Below are 20,070 nucleotides of genomic sequence, written 5' to 3' on the forward strand. Positions count from 1 at the left end.
ACGAAGTGCAGGACAGGAAGTGCCCAGCATTTCACGCCAAATGTATGTACTGTGGAATTGTAGGCCACTACGAGAAAGTGTGCCGCAGGAAATCCTCCAGGGGCATGGTGAAATACATCGACCACGAATGAGAAGATCGGGAAGAAGACGTAGAGGAGGATGTCGACACCGTACTCTGCATCTACGACCAAGTGTTAAGTGTAGACAATAAAAGATCGACCAAACCAGTACTGGAAATGACGATTGGAGGAGTGCCGATAAGTATAGTGGCAGATACTGGCTTGCCCTACACCATTGTCCAGAGAGCGGTATGGAATGAAACATTCAAACCACACTTGGGCCCGGACTTGGAGAAATTGGACATCCGACCAGTCACGTATAATGGAGACAGCATACCCATGGTCGGATTCAGACCTTTAAAGTTTGAGTTCAGAGGACGCTCCGCATACTGCAACCTGTATATATCGGAGAAGGGACCATCCGTGCTGGGATGGCTGGACCAGGGCGACCTGGGCATCAAACTGGATCCAGGAGGGAAAGAACAGATACTGCTCACTGAACCTGAGGTTTGGCCAGACCTGGACAAATAGAAGAGGAAATACCCCAAGGTATTCGGAGGCACAGTAGGAAGACTGGAGAAATTCTCACATAAGATAGTCCTGAAGGACGAAGCCATACCAGTGTCTCATAAGGTGAGAAATGTACCCCTGGCAGTGAGAGAGGCGGTGCAGGAGGAACTGCAAGAACTGGAAAGAAAGGGGACAATCGAACCGATCACGTGCGCTGAGTGGCTGGCGCCATTGGTGGTGGTCATGAAACCCAGCGGGAAGGTCAGGCAATGCGTAGACCTGCGCGAACTGAATAAAAACATTGTGGTGGAGAAGTTCCCCTTACCAAGGATCGAAGAGATGTTGGCCAAGACGAGAGGAATTAAGTGGTACTCCACCATATATTTGACCTCAGCATATCACCAAATCGCATTGCACCCGGAAAGCAGGAAATTAACATCCTTCATTACCCCATTCGGGTGCTATCAGTTCCATCGTATGCTGTTCGGACTGGCATCGGCAGCCGCGGTGTTCCAGAAACTTATGCACCAACTATTTAAAAATATGGATGGCATTCAGTACTTTCAGGGCGACATCCTGGTGATGGGGCGAGACAAGCTAGACCACGATGCAAAGCTAAACAAGGTACTGAAGGTCCTGGAAGATAAGGGACTCACAGCGGAATGGGCTAAGTGCCGTTTGGGCATGGAGTCAGTGACCTACCTAGGGCACGAAATCGGAGTGCGAGGAATCACACCAAAAACAGAGAAATTAAAAAGAGCAATTTGTGAAGCGCCGCCACCCACCAACAAGGAGGAGGTCAGGTCATTCTTAGGAATGGCAGAATACTACAGTAAATTCGTGCAGCACTTTGCTACAAAGACGCATCACATGAGAAAGCTGACAAGAGAGAGTTCAGTGTTTTGCTGGACAGAAGAAGCTCAAAGAGAATTAGAGATCATCAAGAAAGATGTAGTAGGAGCCATGCCCCTGCAAGGATATGACCCCCAGGGCAAGACAGTGCTTACAACAGACGCCAGCGACAAGGGATTGGGTGCGGTGTTGATGCAGGACCGAGGACAAGGAGTGATGGAAACCCTCAGTTTTGCATCCCGCACACTGAGCGACACGGAAAAGAAATACAGTGTCATTGAAAACGAGATGCTGGAAGTTGTATGGGCAATGACAAGGTTCAGACAATTCCTGTGGGGCACACGGTTCCAGTTGAAGACGGACCACAAACCTCTGCTGAAGGTATTAACGTCCAGCGGACATGCGAGTGCCACTCCCAGGATTTCGAAGAAGACCCTGAAACTACTGGAATTCAGATACGATGTAGAATACATCCCAGGCAGTCGGAACAGAGTGGCAGAATACTTAAGCAGGGCGGCGGCCATGGAACCGGGAGAAGAAGACCAAGCAGGGAGAGAAGAAATGGTGGCACTTATGGAGGACCAGGAAAGAGTTATCTGCAATCAGGAATGGAAGGAAGCCTACGACGAAGACCAGACCATGCAGGAGGTGAAAACATATATCACAAAGGGTTGGCCGGACAAAAGACAAACCAACGAGAGCCTAAAACCGTACTACGAGGTCAGGGAAGAGCAGTCAATGGACGATCAAGGGGTGTTCGTGTACAGGGGGGACAAGGTCATTCCCCCGGCAGGCATAATTCCCAAATTATTGACAATGCTCCATGAAGGTCAATTGGGAATAGTAAAGATGAAATTGAGAACCAAGCAAAATTACTGGTGGCCAGGCATGGACCTACGAGCTCAGCGGCACGTCAGAGATTGCGCACAGTGCCAAGGAGCAGACAAGACCCTCAAACTCCTACGCCCATCGCTGGGAAAATTCGATCCCCCACAGAATCCGTGGGAGGAACTGTCCATAGACATCTTGGGCCCGATTTTAGATGGACAAGGCATCCAAAAGTACGTGTGTGTCCTCATTGACAGATATTCGAAATGGCCCGAAATGAAAGTGGAGGAGGTGATGGATACAGAGACAATCTTAAAGTTTCTGACCGACACTTTTGTGAGGGAAGGCATTCCCAAATCCATTTTGAGTGATAATGGCCCCCAGTTCACTTCAGACAAGTGGAGCAGCTTTATGCAGAGAAATGGCATCCTCTCCAAACATACCTCTATCTACCACCCCGCTAGAAACGGTCTGGTAGAACGTTTCAATAGAGTAGTGATGGGGTCAGTGCAAGCAGCGATATCAAACAACAAGGACTGGGAGAAGGAGATTTGGCATATGGTGTGGGCGTATAGAATCACCCCCACAGGGACAGGATATAGACCCTTCACAAAGGGCAACCGAGCATGGAAAGAGAAAACCAAACGAGTAAATGGTCCCCTGCAGTGGTCCAAGCCACCTTGGAAAAGGCACAGGCAATCTATGCCAAACACTACAACAACCGCAGGAATGTGAAGAATACTGGACTGGAAGAAGGCAAGTGGGTGCGAGTCAAGTTAGCAACGCTGCAAAGAAAGGGGGACAGCAAGTACAGTAAACCTATGCAGGTCAAGGAGGTGTATGACAGAGCGGCCTTGTTGAGCGACGGAAACGTATGGTCCCAAGACCGCATGGCAAGATGCAACAAGGTACTACGATGGAGCCAAGATGGATTAGAGCTAGAAGATGTGGAGGAACCCAACGTAGAGCTGGAACAAGCGGAGGAGGAATTGGACAAGAGGAGAAGAGAACGGAACGAGGAGCAAGGTGACAACAGCAGCCAGGGAATGGCGAAGGAAATGGACACGAAGAGACAAGGAGAGAGCGCGGCCGCGCTGAGAAATGAAGGGGGCGGTGTAGAGACTCAGGAGAGGGAGACCTCACCTACCCCGTTAAGACTGACCCGGAGGGGAAGAACCGTGGTGAGACCGGCCAGGTTTCGAGACTTTGATATGAGCGGCGGACTGTAAATTAAAAGTTTCATTGTTTGGAAAAAAGGGAGATATGTGGTGTAGCGCTCTAGTGGATGCACGTCGCGTAGTGACGCGACGTGCCGGCGGCCATTTTGGTGGCTGCAAGCGCATCCCGTTACGGAGGCGCGAAAGTCGAGGAGGAGCGTGCATCGGCTCGGCGCTCTTTAGCTGAGTGTAATTTAGATAAAAGCGAGTAAATCCTCACACTGTGTCCTGTCATCATTTAGCGCGACAGCACCTTTACAATAATTTTGCTGAAATTATAAAAATGTCACACATGGCAATCTGAAACCTTGGCAGCTATGACTCGCATTTCTAAGAAAGTGGCAGACGATTATGTAAATGTAATTACAATACAATAATACATTGTGCCTGGAGCTATCACTCCGTTGACTGTCGTACATGGGGGAACACCCCATATTGATATCACGCCGGCCCAGCCTGAGCAATACGAATTTGAGCAACTCTCAAAAGGATTTGTTTAACTGTGTGTCGTGAAAAAGTCCCGTGACACATTCGGAGTCCAGCCATCACTCGCTCTCAGCTCCCATTACACACTGCCCCTCTCGCACATCTCAGCAAGAAAGGTGGGTGGCGGTCTCGGAAAACTACTATTATCAGCCGAAATACCACACAATATATGAATTAACTCAGTACCAATGAGCGATACACATCCTCTGTAGGAGGACTGGTGGACTGCTTGGATTAGGACATGTGCAGACTTCATAGCCAATCACCGCTTAGAAAATCGGGAGACGCACACGGATTGGCGGAGGTGGGTCAGTGCTCCAATTATAAGCCTCCTCACATATTAACATAGCAGCACGCCTCCTGCCGATGACTCCCAGAATAGTGGTAGCTGGTTGGTTGTTATGATCCCGGAAGTGCTAAAAATACGGACAACTAACTTCCGTTAAAACATGAAAAACCGACGGAGATTAGGCTGATTTTACAGATTTATTTGTAAGTAAGGGTAACGTGTAACCTATTTGCATTAGGGAATGGGCAGTTGCAGAGGTTCGTATCTATTAAAGTTTCCGAAAGGCAATAAAGAGGTTCACAGTGTACAACTTCGTTCTTTGGGGAAGTTTATTGGAAAATTAACTAAATTGAGTTGGTGGGTATCGTTCGTTGTAACACATTCTGGATAGAAATGAGAATTGTGAGCAGGATAGTGAAGCAAAATGCGCAGTTATACAGAGGAAGTTGGATCAGCATTTCAAAAAATGTACAAGAAATGTTATCTTCAGTGGGCACGCTTAATTCTCATTAAAGAATGTAGATTTTTAAATATATATTTACATACATTTTGTAAAATGAAATATTGTCTGGTTGTTGATTTGGGGTAGGTTACTAAACGTCCATGCCTATTCAGTAAGAGACAGTTGATACATGACAACATTTGGGAACATATACTTAAATGACAAATATTATGTTTCTGGCGTACGATGAATCGTTACCCCTAGGCATTAATTGATTGGTGTCTGGGAATGTTTGCAGTGAAAGCCAGTAAGTGCTATACTAATGGTAGTTACATTATACTGTTGCCATCATCAGATCTAAACTGGGAAACATACAATGCTCAAAACATATGTAGACATGATAATAGCTATCAACATCACACAGGTGACTGCAGTCAGATAGATGTATAATGGTTTGGTTGTAATTATTCATCATGTCCCTGCTTGATCAAATTGGCAACACTGTCAAAAGGACGTTTCCTAATATGGAAACTTTGACAGAAATCCCGTAGTCACACTTTATAGTGGTACAGACAATTCAAGGGTAAGGGATTAAGATGAAGCATACCATTTTCCCTTCCATGTTACCGAACCTCAAAGAAAGTGTACTCGAGAGATTTCTCCCCCAACAACACCCCCCCAGCCTCATTGTATAGGGCCCACAATTCTGAGTGACAAATTGCTGGAAGATAGACCATCACAGTATACCCACTTGCCTCGTGAAAGAGGTACCATATTAATTTATATGTTATTACATGTTCATAATCATTACATCCATCATCATCAGAAATGTATTATAAACAGGGACTTTGAGTCCTCAAAGACATACTAGAATATTGCAGCTCTTGCTAGAAAATTCAACAGCAAATGAGAAAAATCCCAGAGCACCGGTTGACGAGTCTCTTTCTATCATTGTATCGAAATTTGGTATCAAGGCCAAGAAATTTGATGGTAAGTACGGAGAAGGTTGGGCCTGCATGCATTGGAAAAAAATTCAAGTTGACGAGACTGTAGGCTGCAAGAAAGATATAAAATATAAAACAACACTATCAAGCCAAAGAAAAACAGGTTGATGCAACATTTCAGCAACCAGTTTTAAATGCACCAGAGTTTTGGGCCATTTTGGGTAAAACGTGTGGCATTTGCAGAGCAATTAACAATTTTTATATTATCTATCTTCTCCTATACAATATTTATAAAACCATTATCAAACTACATTTGAATATAGCACTGAATGGGAATCTTAAAGTGAAAATGACTGTTGAAAGTGCGTTAACACAAGTATTTCATGCCCAAATGGTTGGTTTTTGATGTGTTTTGGCATAACTCCAAATCTAGGCCAAGTACCCTTTCTTTTCAAATATTTGTAGATTAGAATTTCTCCCTTCCACTTGGAAGGGAAATATCTTGCAGCCGAGTTACAAGTGCCAGACTTGTGGTGTTCTGAAACGTGCTGACGCAGATGCAATCAACAAGAGAGAAAGGGTCAAAAGGCCACTCTTGTACCCCTTAACAATAATATATATCAATCAACATAAGAGTGACAGCATAACTAGAAGAAAAAACAAAAAGCAAAAGAAGTTCAAGGCGTAATATAGTTACTACCATCAGAACAGGTTCCCAGTTAGTATAGAGGTAAGCTACACGTGCTCAGTGCAAAGAAAGAGGACCCTCAGGCACCAACTAAAAGTTGGTAGCCAGTTGTCTTCATTGGGTCCTTGTAGTAGAAATAAGATCAGAATTAGTGATGAAAGGTGAATTAAAAGGAGTGTGGACTACTCCCCAAACTGAAACATTCTTTTTAATAAGAGGGTAGTTCTAACTCCATTAAAACCAGTGACAAACTGCGGACTAATAAGTGGTTGTGTTAATTTGAAAGTCCTATTAATCAATAAAGAAAAATGGTCAACATGTTTCTGCTAGTGAGCCAAAGATCAGCTCAGCATTCATCAGGACCAGAAAAAGCATCCTCACTCCATGGTTGGCGCACACTAAGGCGTCCAAACCAACGGTGTGGGAAGGAAAACTGTTACAACCTTATCTGTAAGAGTTTACGCAGGTGTTGTCTCCTGTGGCCTCTCCAAACTGTGAGAGACAGGGAAATAAGTAATTAATGGTAGAAGCACCCCATAGGCTTGTGGCAGGGGGATTTCTTCACGCACAGTTTATTTGCATCTGGGCGACTGCCCGCCGTAAGACCTAGAGTGTCCACATCCGCAGCCCGAAGCAAGTCAGCATGTTTCAGACAGCTTTTCAGAGCAGCACAAGTAGTGCTGATCGTATGTACTACCAGTAGTCTAAACAGATCTAATACTAAGCATGTAAGGACAGCAGTTGGTCCAGTATTAAAAACCCTTTTCAGTAAGGTAACTGTGATTCTTTTATGCAGAGCAGCTATATTTCACAATATCAGAAATCAGGGACATAGCAATTGCGTTGTTACAATTTTTTAATTTTTGTCTTTCAGTTCCACAACATTTAATTGGATTGGAGTTGTGGTTAAGAGTAACTTTGACCGATACAGACTAATTTATTTTCGGCACTATAAACAGTGGTGCAAAACAGATGTGAATACCTTAAAAAAGTTGAAGTAGAATTACGTTTTTAATACTTCATCCAAAGTCAGTTGTTGTAATTATCAAAACATTGTGAATAAAGCATATGAAACATGTATTATAAGTAAGTAAGCCAATAGATTTCTACCCAAGAAGCCTATCATCGTATTTACTTTAGCTAGGGTTCTGCTTGTGATAGCTCCATAAATTTAACCTTCTTGAAGAGAAAGGGTCTTTAGAAACGGGTACTAAATATTATATGTATGTCTGTTATATCAATTACACAGCTCCTTTTGACAACGTGGAGAAGAAACCTAATTTGAGTCAAATGCTGATAGCATTACCTGGCTTACATATATAGGCCACAGTTTTAGGCAGCTTTAGCTCATAAGGCCTTTTGAAGAACCAACTCCAAATACCACATGTAGCAAAAGTCTTCGTTAAGACTGCCTACCGCGAACAGGCCCGAGACAAGCGTGTACGCAAACTTTCTTCAAATTTGAAATAGATGATATTTAATTTTGAGGTGACATTTTATCTCAGTTTTATAGAAAATACTCAATACAGATTTTATTAGACAAGAATACGTTTGGGTACTGTACACTTACTACTTAGTGGCATTTCCAGTCCAAGCAGGTGGCAGGATAACCTTCCACCATGCCCGTTTGACGGTCCTCGAGTCAAAGCACTCTGCACTTTCTACTTTTTAGTGCACTTTATAAATCTGTGAGAAGAAAGATTTTAGTCCCTGTTTGGTGCTCTTGCTCTTTTAACTCCTATCTTGAAGGCTATAGATTTTTAACCAACTTGGAAAACCTGAAAGTTTGCCTAGCGGCTATAAACTTTACTAGAAAAACTGGTTACTAGAGAGACTAGCTTCCAGTGAAAGAGAGGATGAAGTTCAACGCCCTGGTGTTATTCTTCAAGGCCCTTCATGGCAAGGGGGCCAGCTATCTCAATAAGCACGCTGGCTGCTACACCCCAGCCAGGCCGCAGAGATCTTCCTCCTCTGACCTCGCCCGCATCCCCAAAGTACGCTTGGCCCGTCTGGGGGCAGATCTTTCGGGTACCTAGGTGCCCAAGCATGGAATGAACTACCCGCCCCCCTGAGAGCTTCAACTAATCTAACCGCTTTCAAGAACATCTTAAAACCTGGCTCTTGTAGAACTAGTTGTGCCTTAGATTCCTGACATATATGTTCCTCTAGCGCTGGTACACTCCTGTCTGAGTAGCCATGCGCTATACATGATCCTTTCATTCAATAATTCTTAGAGAAACACTTTACATTAGAAAGCGATATGGTCAATAGTTCTCTTTGTGACACTTAAGTGTGTCACCAGTTATTGTATGATGTCAGTCCATGCTGCTGTAATTGAATCAATAATATTTTTTTTAAATGATGTACGTATTATTTCTGTACACCCATTTATTGTATGCTGTAATTGTATGCTGCTATAATTGATCCAGTGGATGTTTTTTTATATCTGTATTACTACTGTATTCTTCTTTGGCTGTTTTTATTGTTCTTTGTATTATTATTGTATTCTTTTATGGCTGTTCAAGCTGAATAAAGCTTTATTGAATGAATGGATAGACGAATGAGTCAAACTAGCAAAGTGGTACCTCGACAAATCTTCACCCTCTGTAACTGTAGAACTCCAAAGGGTTAAAGTAAACCTCGGATGTAGAAACAATTTATCTGAAAAATGTATACAGAAAATAAAATTAAAGCATGAATGTCCCTCTTCTAGTTGCGTCTATGCCTTCTTGTGGCTTTTCGGATCAAAGCTCGGAGCTTTTTAAATTATTAGTTTTCAGCTGTAGTGAGCTTAAACATTGTGTTCTATTTTTATTTGTTTGATAGGTTTAAACTGGGACATGTAGAATCATCAGAAATCCTGTGAGTTACTGTTAATCAGTCTTTAAGGGTCATTTATTAGCAGTGTTGAAGTGGATCGTATGTACTACTAGTAGTCTAAACCGTTTTAATACTAAGGGGTCCATTACGATGTCGGGCGGTTTGCCTCCGCCAGGCTGGCGGTGGCCACCGCCGGCCTGGCGGAGGCAAACCGCCCGACATTGCAAGTCCAAATCCCCCCGCCATATTAGGATGGCGGAGGGGAAGGCGGCGGTGCAAACCACCGCCCGCCTGTTTTCCGCCCCGGTCGCCTTCGGCCGGGGCGGAAAACGAGTAACATGGAGGTGGTGTCAGTTAGACACCGCCCGCCACATTACTATCGGCTTTTTTCAATGCCTTTCCGTGGCGGCAATGCGGTGTTCACTCTGGGGGCCCCCTGTGGGCCCCCAGAGTGAAGGCCAAAGGGGGGTGGCACACGGGGGGGGGTACCCCCCTGCCTTTGCATAATCGAAGCGGCAGGCGTGCTTTTGTTTTTTTAACATTGTGGCAAATAGTTACGTTGACTGTAGCAGGCTAAGCTATTTTCAGGTACTACAATCAGTGGTGTAAAGCACATGCGAATACCTTAAAAAACTAAAGTAGAATTACGTTTTTAATACTTCATCCCAATTCGATGGTTGTAATTATCAAAATTTGTGATTAAAGCATGTGAAACCTATAGCTAGAAGTAGGCGTCTGTGAGGCTTGTGGTGTACTAAATGGTATGGTTGTGCGACCTTACAATGTAATGCACTCACAAAACCATCTTGGGTCCAGTCAGACTTGTTAGTAAAACTTTAAGCTCAACCCTGGTTAGCTGTGGCTTCGAACAGCAAGGCTTAAAAGAAAAAAGGAACAAGTGTAAAACATTTAATAGGACCAAACGGCAAAATAAGAATGTTACGCAACACCATCTTCTAGTCAGGATCAGTCCAGTACAGTCAGACTTGTTTGTAAAACTTCTAGCTCATCCATGGGTAGCTGTGGCTTTGAACATCAAGGTTTAAACAAACAAACTAGTGTAAAGCATTTATAAGCACAAAACAACAAAATTATAAAGTCAAGCTACACCAATTTTTAAAAATAGATTATATTTTTATGAATTTTTAGACCCCAAGATGAGCATATTGCACCTGAGGGTTCTAGAGACATAGATTTCTAAATTAGACGTAAACCTAAACTTTAGTCCAAAGTGCAAACAAGCATTGGTAACCCTAAAGTTTGTAACCTTATGAAAAGTTTGAACGAGTTGTGTTTGGCTACTCTGGCCCGAGTCGGGAGGCAAATTCCTTCAGGAAGACGGTTGGGGGGGGAGGGCAATAAGGAGTATTTGGACAGTTACCTGGTCGTCAAAGCAGTCTCAAGTCCAGTTCCACACTTTACATCAAGACTGCCATAGATTTCAGTGGTCCTGATGCGTGGAATGCAGGATGCTGAAAGATGCTTTGGGTGCTCTGCGGTTGAGGTTGATGTCTTCTTGGGGTTATTTCTCTGTCCATGGATAAGGTGGGGTGACTTTGGCCACTGGAGTCAGAGTCCTTCGAACTCCTCTTTGAGCCAGTAGAAGGCCGGCTATGCTACTGATCTCTGGACAATGGGTTCGGCGATATCCTTTGGTGAAGGCTAGTGTCAGTCTTTGTCGACCAATCCACACTCTGATGACTCTCAAAAGTCCATCAGACACGGGTGCAACTTTTGAGTCCAGGGTGGAGGCTCTTCTAGGCTGCACCTCTGCGGTCAGTGGTGATTCCTTGCAAGTGGCAACTGGCTAGCTAGAATGGGCTACTTAAGCATTTATGGCCCTGTTGCTGGAATAGAGGGTCAGCAGACTGACCCTTGGAGTCACAACTTCTGTCTGGGTTTCAGGAGAAACTTGTTTGCAAACCAGGTGACATAGGCACAGTTCTTTGCTAACCCAAGCAGCAGCAGGTGCAATCCAGCGGTTGGTGCAGCCTTTCTTGCCAAGCCCCAGGGGCAGCAGAGCAGTCCTTTTTACATCCTCTTTCCAGTACAGATTTGATTGGAGGTTCAGGGTGGCATATTACTGCTCAGAAAGTGCCCTGGGGAATGATGCAGTCACTAGCCAATGGCCTACCAGGATCCCTTTCCAGCTATGTATGGCATGTAATAATCCCAGAGGCCACTATTCTGCTGAATCTCAAGATGACTGAACCCTCCCTTGGAAGTAAGGAGCTTGGTAGCCCACCCTAGAGGTTTGGCTACCTGTGGGCTGCACACCCACATGCAAACCGGTTTTGCCACTGGTTTCCCCTCTCTGTTCCCGCTGCCAGCCTGTCTACCTGAACAAGGGGGAGCTCCTCTCGAGTGCGGTTGCTCACAAGACGGCTTCTCCTTTGAAGTTTGCCTTTTGGGCCAACACCTCGTGTGGATTCCTGAGTTGGGGAGGTAACACCTTCCTCTACAGCTGGCCTCTATTGTCCCTGAGCCTGGGAGTCATTCAAACTACTCTCCGGGAGGGCAGAAGGCAGTCTGGTGGCCAGCAACAGTGAGGGCCACCAGATAAACTGGGCAGCAGAGTGGCAACTTTCTTAAAAGTTGCCTTTCCCCAAAAGTGACATTAAATTAGACTTGGGCATCAAGTTTGGTTTCATGCAATTATTAATTTGATACCTTGAAGTTCCCACTTTAGCAGTCCCATTCACAAGTTAGCCGGACTGAGAGGTCAGCCAGTATCTCTGTACTAGCCAATGAGGCTGCTAACTTTTCCACAGCAAAAATGGCAATTTGGGAGTTTTGAAGTTAGAACACGTTAAAGTATATGTCCTTGATAATATACAGCTCCCTGCCTTAGGGCTCGATAAGTCTTCCTTAATGGAGACTCACATGTATTGTAAAGGGAAGAAATCGGTGGTGGCTTTGCCATTGGTTTAAATGACAAATTCGAACTAGCAGTTTTAAAACTCCTCATGCAGGCTTCAGTGGCATGCTGGGAACCCTTTGGTCTTTGCCACATCCAGGATGGCAAAATCTGTCCTGCAGTCATGGGCGGACACTAACTTACATGTTCTGGATACCATATACTGGAACTTATAGGTAAGTCAGCTTATGCCAATTGGGGGTTTCTAATTCAACATCCATTTTGTAATGATTAGAACACTTACACTGGGATCTGGTTAAAAGGGCAGAGTGCACTTTCAGAGCCAAATAGCCTGCTTCAGTATAAAACTTTGGGGGTGATCATACAAAAAGAGGCATTTCCTTACAGCGCTTCCTTACAAAAAATTGTTCATTAACTTAAAACAATTGAACGTGCAAGTCAAATTGGAGGCTTCATTTGTGACCCCGCACAATTGTAATTGTAGTCTTATTTAACAATCAAACCTGAAAACATTAACAAACCATGGAAACCTTTTTGTTCTGAAGGTGCTTTCTTCCTAATCTGCAATTTATGGGATCATGATGCAGTACTAAATAGGAAAATCGCTGTAATTTGGGTATGAAGACAGTTGTGTGTGTGTGTGTATATATAGTGTCTTTGTCCAAATTACTTATTGCCAATGTGTATTTTAAATAACATGTGGGCCATCAGTGAAGCAGCAATGTCTTGTGTATCATATAACCATCTGCCATAAAATTAGGCCAGATTGGTGCGTCTCCTAATTATAATGTCATAATTAATTCTGTTTGTGATCTTCTGTTATTGGGAGGAAGATAATGCAGAGTGATAGACACTAAAACAAGGATTATTGGGAGACTGAAGTCAAGTAACAATATGGGATTGTGCCAGTTTGTGCAAATTATGAATTTGTAAATTCTGTTTTGAATCATGAAAAATATGGTAGCTTTTTTGTAATTGTGTAAGAAAGTAGGTAGCAGCCTTGTGCTATGCTTTCGATACATAAGCATTTGTTTTTTTTTGTTGTTTTTTTAATTCTTTTTATTGAAATAAAACACCAGCAGAGAGACACAGTACAGAGGTTCATTCAAAGTTGCAAATACTACATCAGGGGGTCACCGGATAATCAATACATACAAGTGAAAAGGAAATTCACGGGGAGGGGAGGTCTTCTAGAACGGCATTTCTGGGTGGCGTACAAATTTCTCCTCTATGGCTATTCCAGGCCCCCAGACCAGTGACCACTTTTGAGGGCATCCCCTCACAAGTTATGTTTGTTTTCTCACTAAACATACACCAATCTAAATTGTTTTCCCACGCTTCCAGGGTGGGAGGTTGCTCTGCTCCCCACAATTGGGCTATATTCCTTTTGGCTAACATGAAACCCAGAGTGGCCCATTGCGTTTGTGAGTCGTTTAAGTCCGTGTGCTCCCAAATATTTAAGAGGCACCTCCTGGCCTCCGGTGTCAGGGAGACCCCCAATACCTTATGTAGTGTGTCATGTTTTTTGCGTCAGTAAATGGTAATGTGTGAGCACTCCCAGATGATATGCATAAAGGTACCTGCAAGACCACATTGTCGTTTGCATAGCTCCGTGTCCGACAATCCCATGCGTACCAGTCAGGGGCCCGTAATGTAAATCCTATGTAGAATCTTAAGCTGGACTAATTTCAGGCGAGCTGGGATGGCAACTTGCCTTGGGTATGACACTGCTGTCTGCCAATCTTCGTCATCCATCTTTACCCCATCTTGTACCCATTTGTCCCTTAACGCCTCAAGGGGATCTGCTTTGTGATTAATTCATTTTTTATATATTCACGAGATCGTTTTTTCGGGAAGGTGGCCATCTAGTATTCTATCCTCCAAAGGTGAAGCCTCTGGGGGCTCCACCCCCCGGGCAATGTTGAGAGAAGCGAGTGCCGGACTTGCGCATAGCGGAAGTATTCTGCATTTGTTCATATTACTCCTGCATTTCCTCAAACAATTTAATCCTCCCCTTCCCCCAGATATCCCTGACAGTGGAGATACCTATAAGGTCCCACTTGTCGAAACCTTTTGTCCTCCAGAGCTTACCGAGTATCTCGGAGTCCCACAGCGGGGTGGCCATGGTCAATTTGTCTCTCCAACCCAGGGAACCCGTGGCGTTGTTCCAAATCTGAACTGCATGTTTCGTTGGCCCTGTTAATGCCAGTTTCTTCGGTCGGTAATACAGGGCCCTGCTATACCTACCCTTGGGGAGAAGCCACCTATCCATGGCGTATCCGCGGTCATCTACTCGACCATATGTACCGTGGTTAATCGCGGCCAGCTGAGAGGCCCAATAGTATCTTCAGATATCCGGGAGACTAATACCCCCATCATACCAACTAAGTGTTAGTTTATTCAGAGCTATTCAGGGCCTGCCACCCCACAGTAGACTCCGCTGAAGGCTCTCAATCTCACGGAAATAACCAGCTGGCACAACATCCAAGGTATTCTGCAAGGCATAGAGAAATCGAGGCAGAGCCATCATTTTTAAAGAGGGCTGCCCTATCTAACAACGAAAGAGGACGCTTCCTTCAGTTGGAAATAACACTCTTGAGCCTTTGCAGGGGGGAGAAGGAGATTCCAGGCATACCTAACCGAGGGATCCAGAGAGACAAAGACTCCCAAATACCTGAACCCTTCCGTGTTGACCTGTATAGGGCAGTTTCATGGAGGGACAGGGGGGTCTCACCTCAAAACAAACAGTAAGGATTTCTCCCAATTGATCGAGAGTCCCGAATATTTCCCAAAAGAGGCCAGGACATCGAGGACCACCATAAGGGATCTACGGCGGGTGGTCAGGTAAAGCATAATATCATCTGCATATAGAGATATGCGATCCTCTCATCCGGGGGACCACCGCATGTCTCTGATCATTGGTTCTCAATGTATACAGGCGCCAAGAGGCTCCAGGGCCAGAGAAAAGAGAAGGGGGGACAGCGGGCAACCCTGACGGGAACGAAGTAGAGACTCTGTTGTTTACCACTACTTGGGCGAGTGGTTTGGCCAGAACAGCCCACAGATAAAGCCATTAAATCGTGTCGAAGGCCATTGTTGCGTCAAGCGACGCGATTATGGCTGGCTCCCGCAGAGCGTGGACTCTGTCTCTCACCCTGTGCAGTCTACGCAAGTTTAGAGCTGTATTCCTGTGGGGCATAAAACCCAATTGTTCGGGGTGCACCAGGCTGCTGATCACTTTCACCAGTCTATTTGTTAGGAGCTTGGCTAGGATCTTCAGTTCAACATTCAAGAGAGAGATAGGTCTCCACGAGGTACAGTCTGTTTTAGTCTTGCCTTCCTTATGAATCACGACCACAGTAGCAACTCTCTGTTCCCTGGGAAATATCCCTTTGTCTCTAGATTCCACAAACGTAGCTTTCAGATAAGGTGCTAGTTTGTCCGGTTTGAGTTTGTAGAGTTCGATAGAAAGCCCATTGGGGCCTAGCGCCTTACCAGAATTTAATGAACGGATTGCTTGGGCAATCTCGTCCGCTGCTAGTGGGCTATCCATATAATCACGATCTTCAGAGGAAAGACATGGGAGTTGAATGTCGGGGAGTAATACCTGGGAGTCAGTTTCTGAGTGAGGGGAGACCGATGTGTAAACTGTCTGAAAGTGGTCCGCAAACTTATCCACTATGTCCTGCGGTTCGTAAGCGATACCCCTCTGCCTGTTAGGAGCTCCCGGACAAGACGGCTTGCCCAATCTCTCTTGTCCAGCCATGCAATAAGCTTCCCCGCCTTATCTCCTAGGTCATAGAGCCTGCGCTGTTGTTCCCTATTAAGAACCTTAGCCCTATCAGTGACCAGCTCCTTGTAGTCAGTCCTGTGGTTTCAGGCTCAACAAATGAAGTTTGGCCTGCGTTACCCCCGATTCCAACTCTCCCTCCAACCTACTGATTTCAGTCTCCAGCTCCACCACCTCCCTCTGCTTCTCCCTTTTAAAACCCGCTATCAAGGACAGAGCCTGACCCCTGACAACAGTTTTGAAGACCTCCCACAGGGACTGGGAAGAGGATACCGACCCCACATTATCGGTGAAGTAGTCATCTAACGTTGCAATGAGGTCTTTGCGAATTCTGGGATTACGCAGATACCAAGGATTGACGGGGGCCACCCTCCCTGCAGTGCCCTGAGTTACAACTATGTGGACCCACAACGGAGAGTGATCTGAGATGCCTCTGGCTAAGTGGGTGACGTCTGTTATGTAGGATGTTTGTGCGGCGGGGACTAGACAGTAGTCCAGTCGCGAGAGACTTTGGTGCGCCCCGAGTGGAATGCATACTGCTTTTGATCCTGGTGAAGCAACCTCCAACTATCAACCAGGCCCATTGCGTCCATGAAGTCCGGTAGCCATCTCTCCGCCGGCCCAGTCTCCTGTGGGGGATGTCTGTCCACCATACCTGAGACGACTGCGTTAAAGACTCCTCCCAGGATTAAAAGTCCCTCTGGGACAGTGAGTAGGACTACCCCCAAATCGGCAAATGTTGTACCCTATAGCCCTGGCGGAACATAGATGGATAGGAATGTTATGTGTCGACCTTCCCACATGCCCGTAACTCCAGTGTATCTGCCTCTCCCGTCCTCTCACGTGGAAGTCACAGCCAATGGAAACGCGAGCATTTGTTGTTTTGATTGAAAAACAAATAGGTTTAGGGTGACAGCGGAGATGTGAGCATCTCCCTGCTCGGTGAAAGCATTTCTGACTTCTGTGATGGCATTCTTGTTTATATAAGGGCTAATACTTTCTTTTATGCAGACAATGTTACTTGTGTTCACGCATATTTTGAAAGACTGCCACCTTCTGCAAGACGATCTGTATGAAATGTTCAGGCAATGTTTGCATGTGCAGTATTGCCCATTTAGGTGGAAGAGGTTAGTTCGCGTTTGGGGACCGGACCTGTATCATTGCCTGTGTCCTTCTTTGTGTATCTAATGCTTTAATAATAATATTAAAATAAAATGCTTAAAATGTTTATGCCTAAGCCAAATCCAGTAGCAAACTGGAAAAAACCTTTTCCTTCGGCTTCACATAGCTGCATCCCAGGCTTGGGTACAGACGTAACAACTACCCTCTCTCCTAAATCACTTCCTGTTTTAGGGGGGCTACGATAGAAAGGCGCACTGTAAGAGTACAGGGGGGCTGCATTAGACAAAACAAGGAGCGAAATGATCCATAGGCTGCTTTTAGGATAACTTGTGGATGTTAAAATAAAGGATGAAAACGAAGAAAATACAAATGAACTGAAATGTACTTTGTTTGGTGCACATCCTTTTGTTGAAATTTGGTCCACAGGAAGGTATTTGTATGCATGTGTTATTTACTCTTTCATACCCGCTCCTAGTAGTACCTTGCACAGTGTTAGATGAATGGAGAGTATACGTGCACATGGTACACTTGGCGAGGAAAACTACCCAGCACAGAGTTTACAAAAAATATGGTCATACTTTGGATAGCTGATAGGAAAGAAATGGAAGACATGAACTAGTGTGAATTTGGACGGATGCCTAGATTAGGTGCCCATGTCAGTCATAGTGTGCACATCCACATAATTTGATTTCAGAGGGTTTTAAGGTCTGCACGTTGATAAATTATTTATATTCTAGGAACAAGGTGTATAATCTGTAATCAGTGCTTCATCTGTGTTGCCAGTTCTGAGTTTCCTCACTTTTCTGTGTGCGTTTCTTTTATTTGCAGACAAGATGCCACCTTCCCAAGATGATGAATATGTTCCAACAGGGCCAAGATGCAAACGACGGAGATCATCTGATTCAGAGTGCTTCTCTTGGGAGATCCTGCCAGTGCTTTCAGAGGAGGAGTGCCAAGGTGTGGAGCTTCTCCCAGCCTATGCAGCTCCAATTCTTTGCAAGAAAGAAACCTCCCGCCTGGTAAAGGAGGTGTCAGCCATCCATCCACTGCCTGGACTTCAACACCTAAAGAGGGTGCGTGCTTGTAAAGAGGAGCCTCGCCAACATGATCTAGAAATATTAATCTGCCTTGCAAGCCCCTTGCAGAAAGAGGAAAGTGCTCTGCTCTTGCCTGAACTTCTTCCTAATATTAAAGTGGATTGCTGTAGTCTTGGTGAGCCCTTTGTTGTGCATGTGCCTGCCAGGCCTCCACTGACTAGGCCTCAGTTTAGAGAATCCACTTCTCACTGGCCTACATCTTTTCATGAAAATAAGCATGTGACCAAGGCCCTTGATGGACAGCTGTTCTCCCGAGAGGAGAAAAGCAGGATGCAGAAGTACATGGAGCAGGCCATACAGGCCGCAAGAAGCGGGGCAGCAATAGGTATGAAGGCAGTGGGGGCCGTTGTTGTCAACTCTAGCACTGGGGAAGTGATTGCTGTGGGACATGACTGTAGACAAGGGTGTAACCCCCTGTTGCATGCGTCCATAGTGGGAATTGATCTGGTGTCTCATGCACAAGGTGGAGGGGTGTACAGCTATGATGTTTACCCAGATTGTAAATTCTTTTTGTCACCTAATGACCATGAATGCACAAAGATAGAGCCAGTAGATTCTCCCAATGGTCGCCATCCCACTTCAGAGGGACTTCCTTATATATGCACAGGCTTTGATTTGTATGTTACCCGGGAGCCATGTACCATGTGCGCTATGGCGCTACTACATTCAAGGATCCAGCGGGTCTTTTATGGTGCTCCATCACCCGATGGAGCTCTTGGATCAAAGTATCGAATCCATTCCAGGAAGGACTTGAACCACCACTTTGACGTTTTCCGAGGGATCCTGGAAGACCAGTGCAGAGAGCTTGGAAATGAGTGTCAGCAGGTTTCATAACGTCTGCCTGGGCTGAGGTGACACAACAAGCAAATTCTTCCGGTGTTCCACTGGCCAATGTTTGGATATCACCACCATTTCTCTTGGATGAGATGACAGAGAAATGAAATCTAACTTTGAATTGACATTAAGACATAACAAGGATTTAACTCTTACCTGGAAGTTGAATAAGGGGGAGAGTCCTAGAGCAGGCACCTCGTACTACATCTTGAGATTCCTAAGCAAGAAATGATATCACAGAATTTTACCATTCACCTTGTACGATAGCTTCATTAATGATCGTGAGGCTAAGTTTGGAATGGATCTGCAACCAAGACTTAAATCCTGTCCAGGCTTTAAATTGTGTTGTTGCTTTCTGCAGTATGAGTAACAATATTCACATTACCTCACCCTTCCACTTGATAAGGAATTACAAGACAGATCCCACAACTTCTACTAGAGAAGCTGGTGAAAGCATTACAGGATTTCTCCCGTGAGAACAAGTGCAGAAGATCATGCTTTACTTCATTGGGAGGAGCTATAGGCAAGAAATCAAACTTTCTCCTGCACAGCAAACTGGGATCTGCAACCAAATCCGGTAGCTCCCTTAGGATATCCCACTGTTCTTTATTCCCACATCACACATGGACTGTGACCTATGTTTTGTTTTTGAAGCCCTGTTGTGCAGTAAATCTTTCTACAAACACAGTTAGGGTCGGTTATTTATTTGTTTACACAATGTTATTGGCTGCGCGTGGTCCGATTCAGATGTTGGAGTCCAGTATTTTATTTCATACGGAATATTGCAAGGATTATTTCATGGAGCTGAGTGTGCTGCTGCGCGGTACCACTCTTATGTCAGTGCAATAGACTGCACTAAGAACCTGGGTTGGTGAACTGCTGTAGAATATTCACACACCACTAGAACAGCATATAGCAGGATACTGGGTCTACAAAGTACACTAGAAGTTGAATCAGTGAGATGCAATGTAGGAGGAGCTTGGCTGAAGTAGTGTATACATGAACATTAAGGGGGACTGTACGAGGAGACTTGGTGCATTCATTGGTGGTTATACATATCAGTAATGGAAGGGGGCTGCAGCTAGAGATTGGGTGCAGTATTATGCACGCCTGTGAAGAATGTTTGCAATAGAGTATAGACACAAGTGGGGGGGTGGTGGCAGTGGGGTGTGGGGGTTTAGCAGGAGACTGAGCACAGTAGAATATCTACACTA

At 45.0% G+C, this 20,070-nt stretch overlaps 1 protein-coding gene across 2 annotated transcripts; it reads left to right on the top strand.

Annotated features, from left to right (window-relative positions):
* The first annotated feature begins 4,324 nt into the window (after window positions 1-4,324).
* ADAT3 (adenosine deaminase tRNA specific 3) lies at window positions 4,325-19,543 on the top strand. Of its 2 annotated transcripts, none has more exons than XM_086957507.1 (2): window positions 4,325-4,444; window positions 17,754-19,543. In XM_086957507.1, the coding sequence occupies exon 2, from the start codon at window positions 17,759-17,761 to the stop codon at window positions 18,854-18,856; it is 1,098 nt and encodes a 365-aa protein (XP_086813633.1). In that variant the 5' UTR covers window positions 4,325-4,444; window positions 17,754-17,758; the 3' UTR covers window positions 18,857-19,543. The 2 variants fall into 2 exon arrangements, with proteins under 2 accessions (XP_086813633.1, XP_086813641.1); XM_086957515.1 differs by lacking the exon at window positions 4,325-4,444 and adding an exon at window positions 4,529-4,598.
* The last annotated feature ends 527 nt before the right edge of the window (window positions 19,544-20,070 follow it).

This window comes from Lissotriton vulgaris, chromosome 1_1 (assembly GCF_964263255.1).
Source record: "Lissotriton vulgaris chromosome 1_1, aLisVul1.2, whole genome shotgun sequence".
NCBI lineage: Eukaryota > Metazoa > Chordata > Amphibia > Caudata > Salamandridae > Lissotriton > Lissotriton vulgaris.

Bases quoted from the DNA above. Each gene is read 5' to 3' on its own strand.
- ADAT3 (XM_086957507.1), top strand. From the start codon at position 17,759: ATGCCACCTTCCCAAGATGATGAATATGTTCCAACAGGGCCAAGATGC.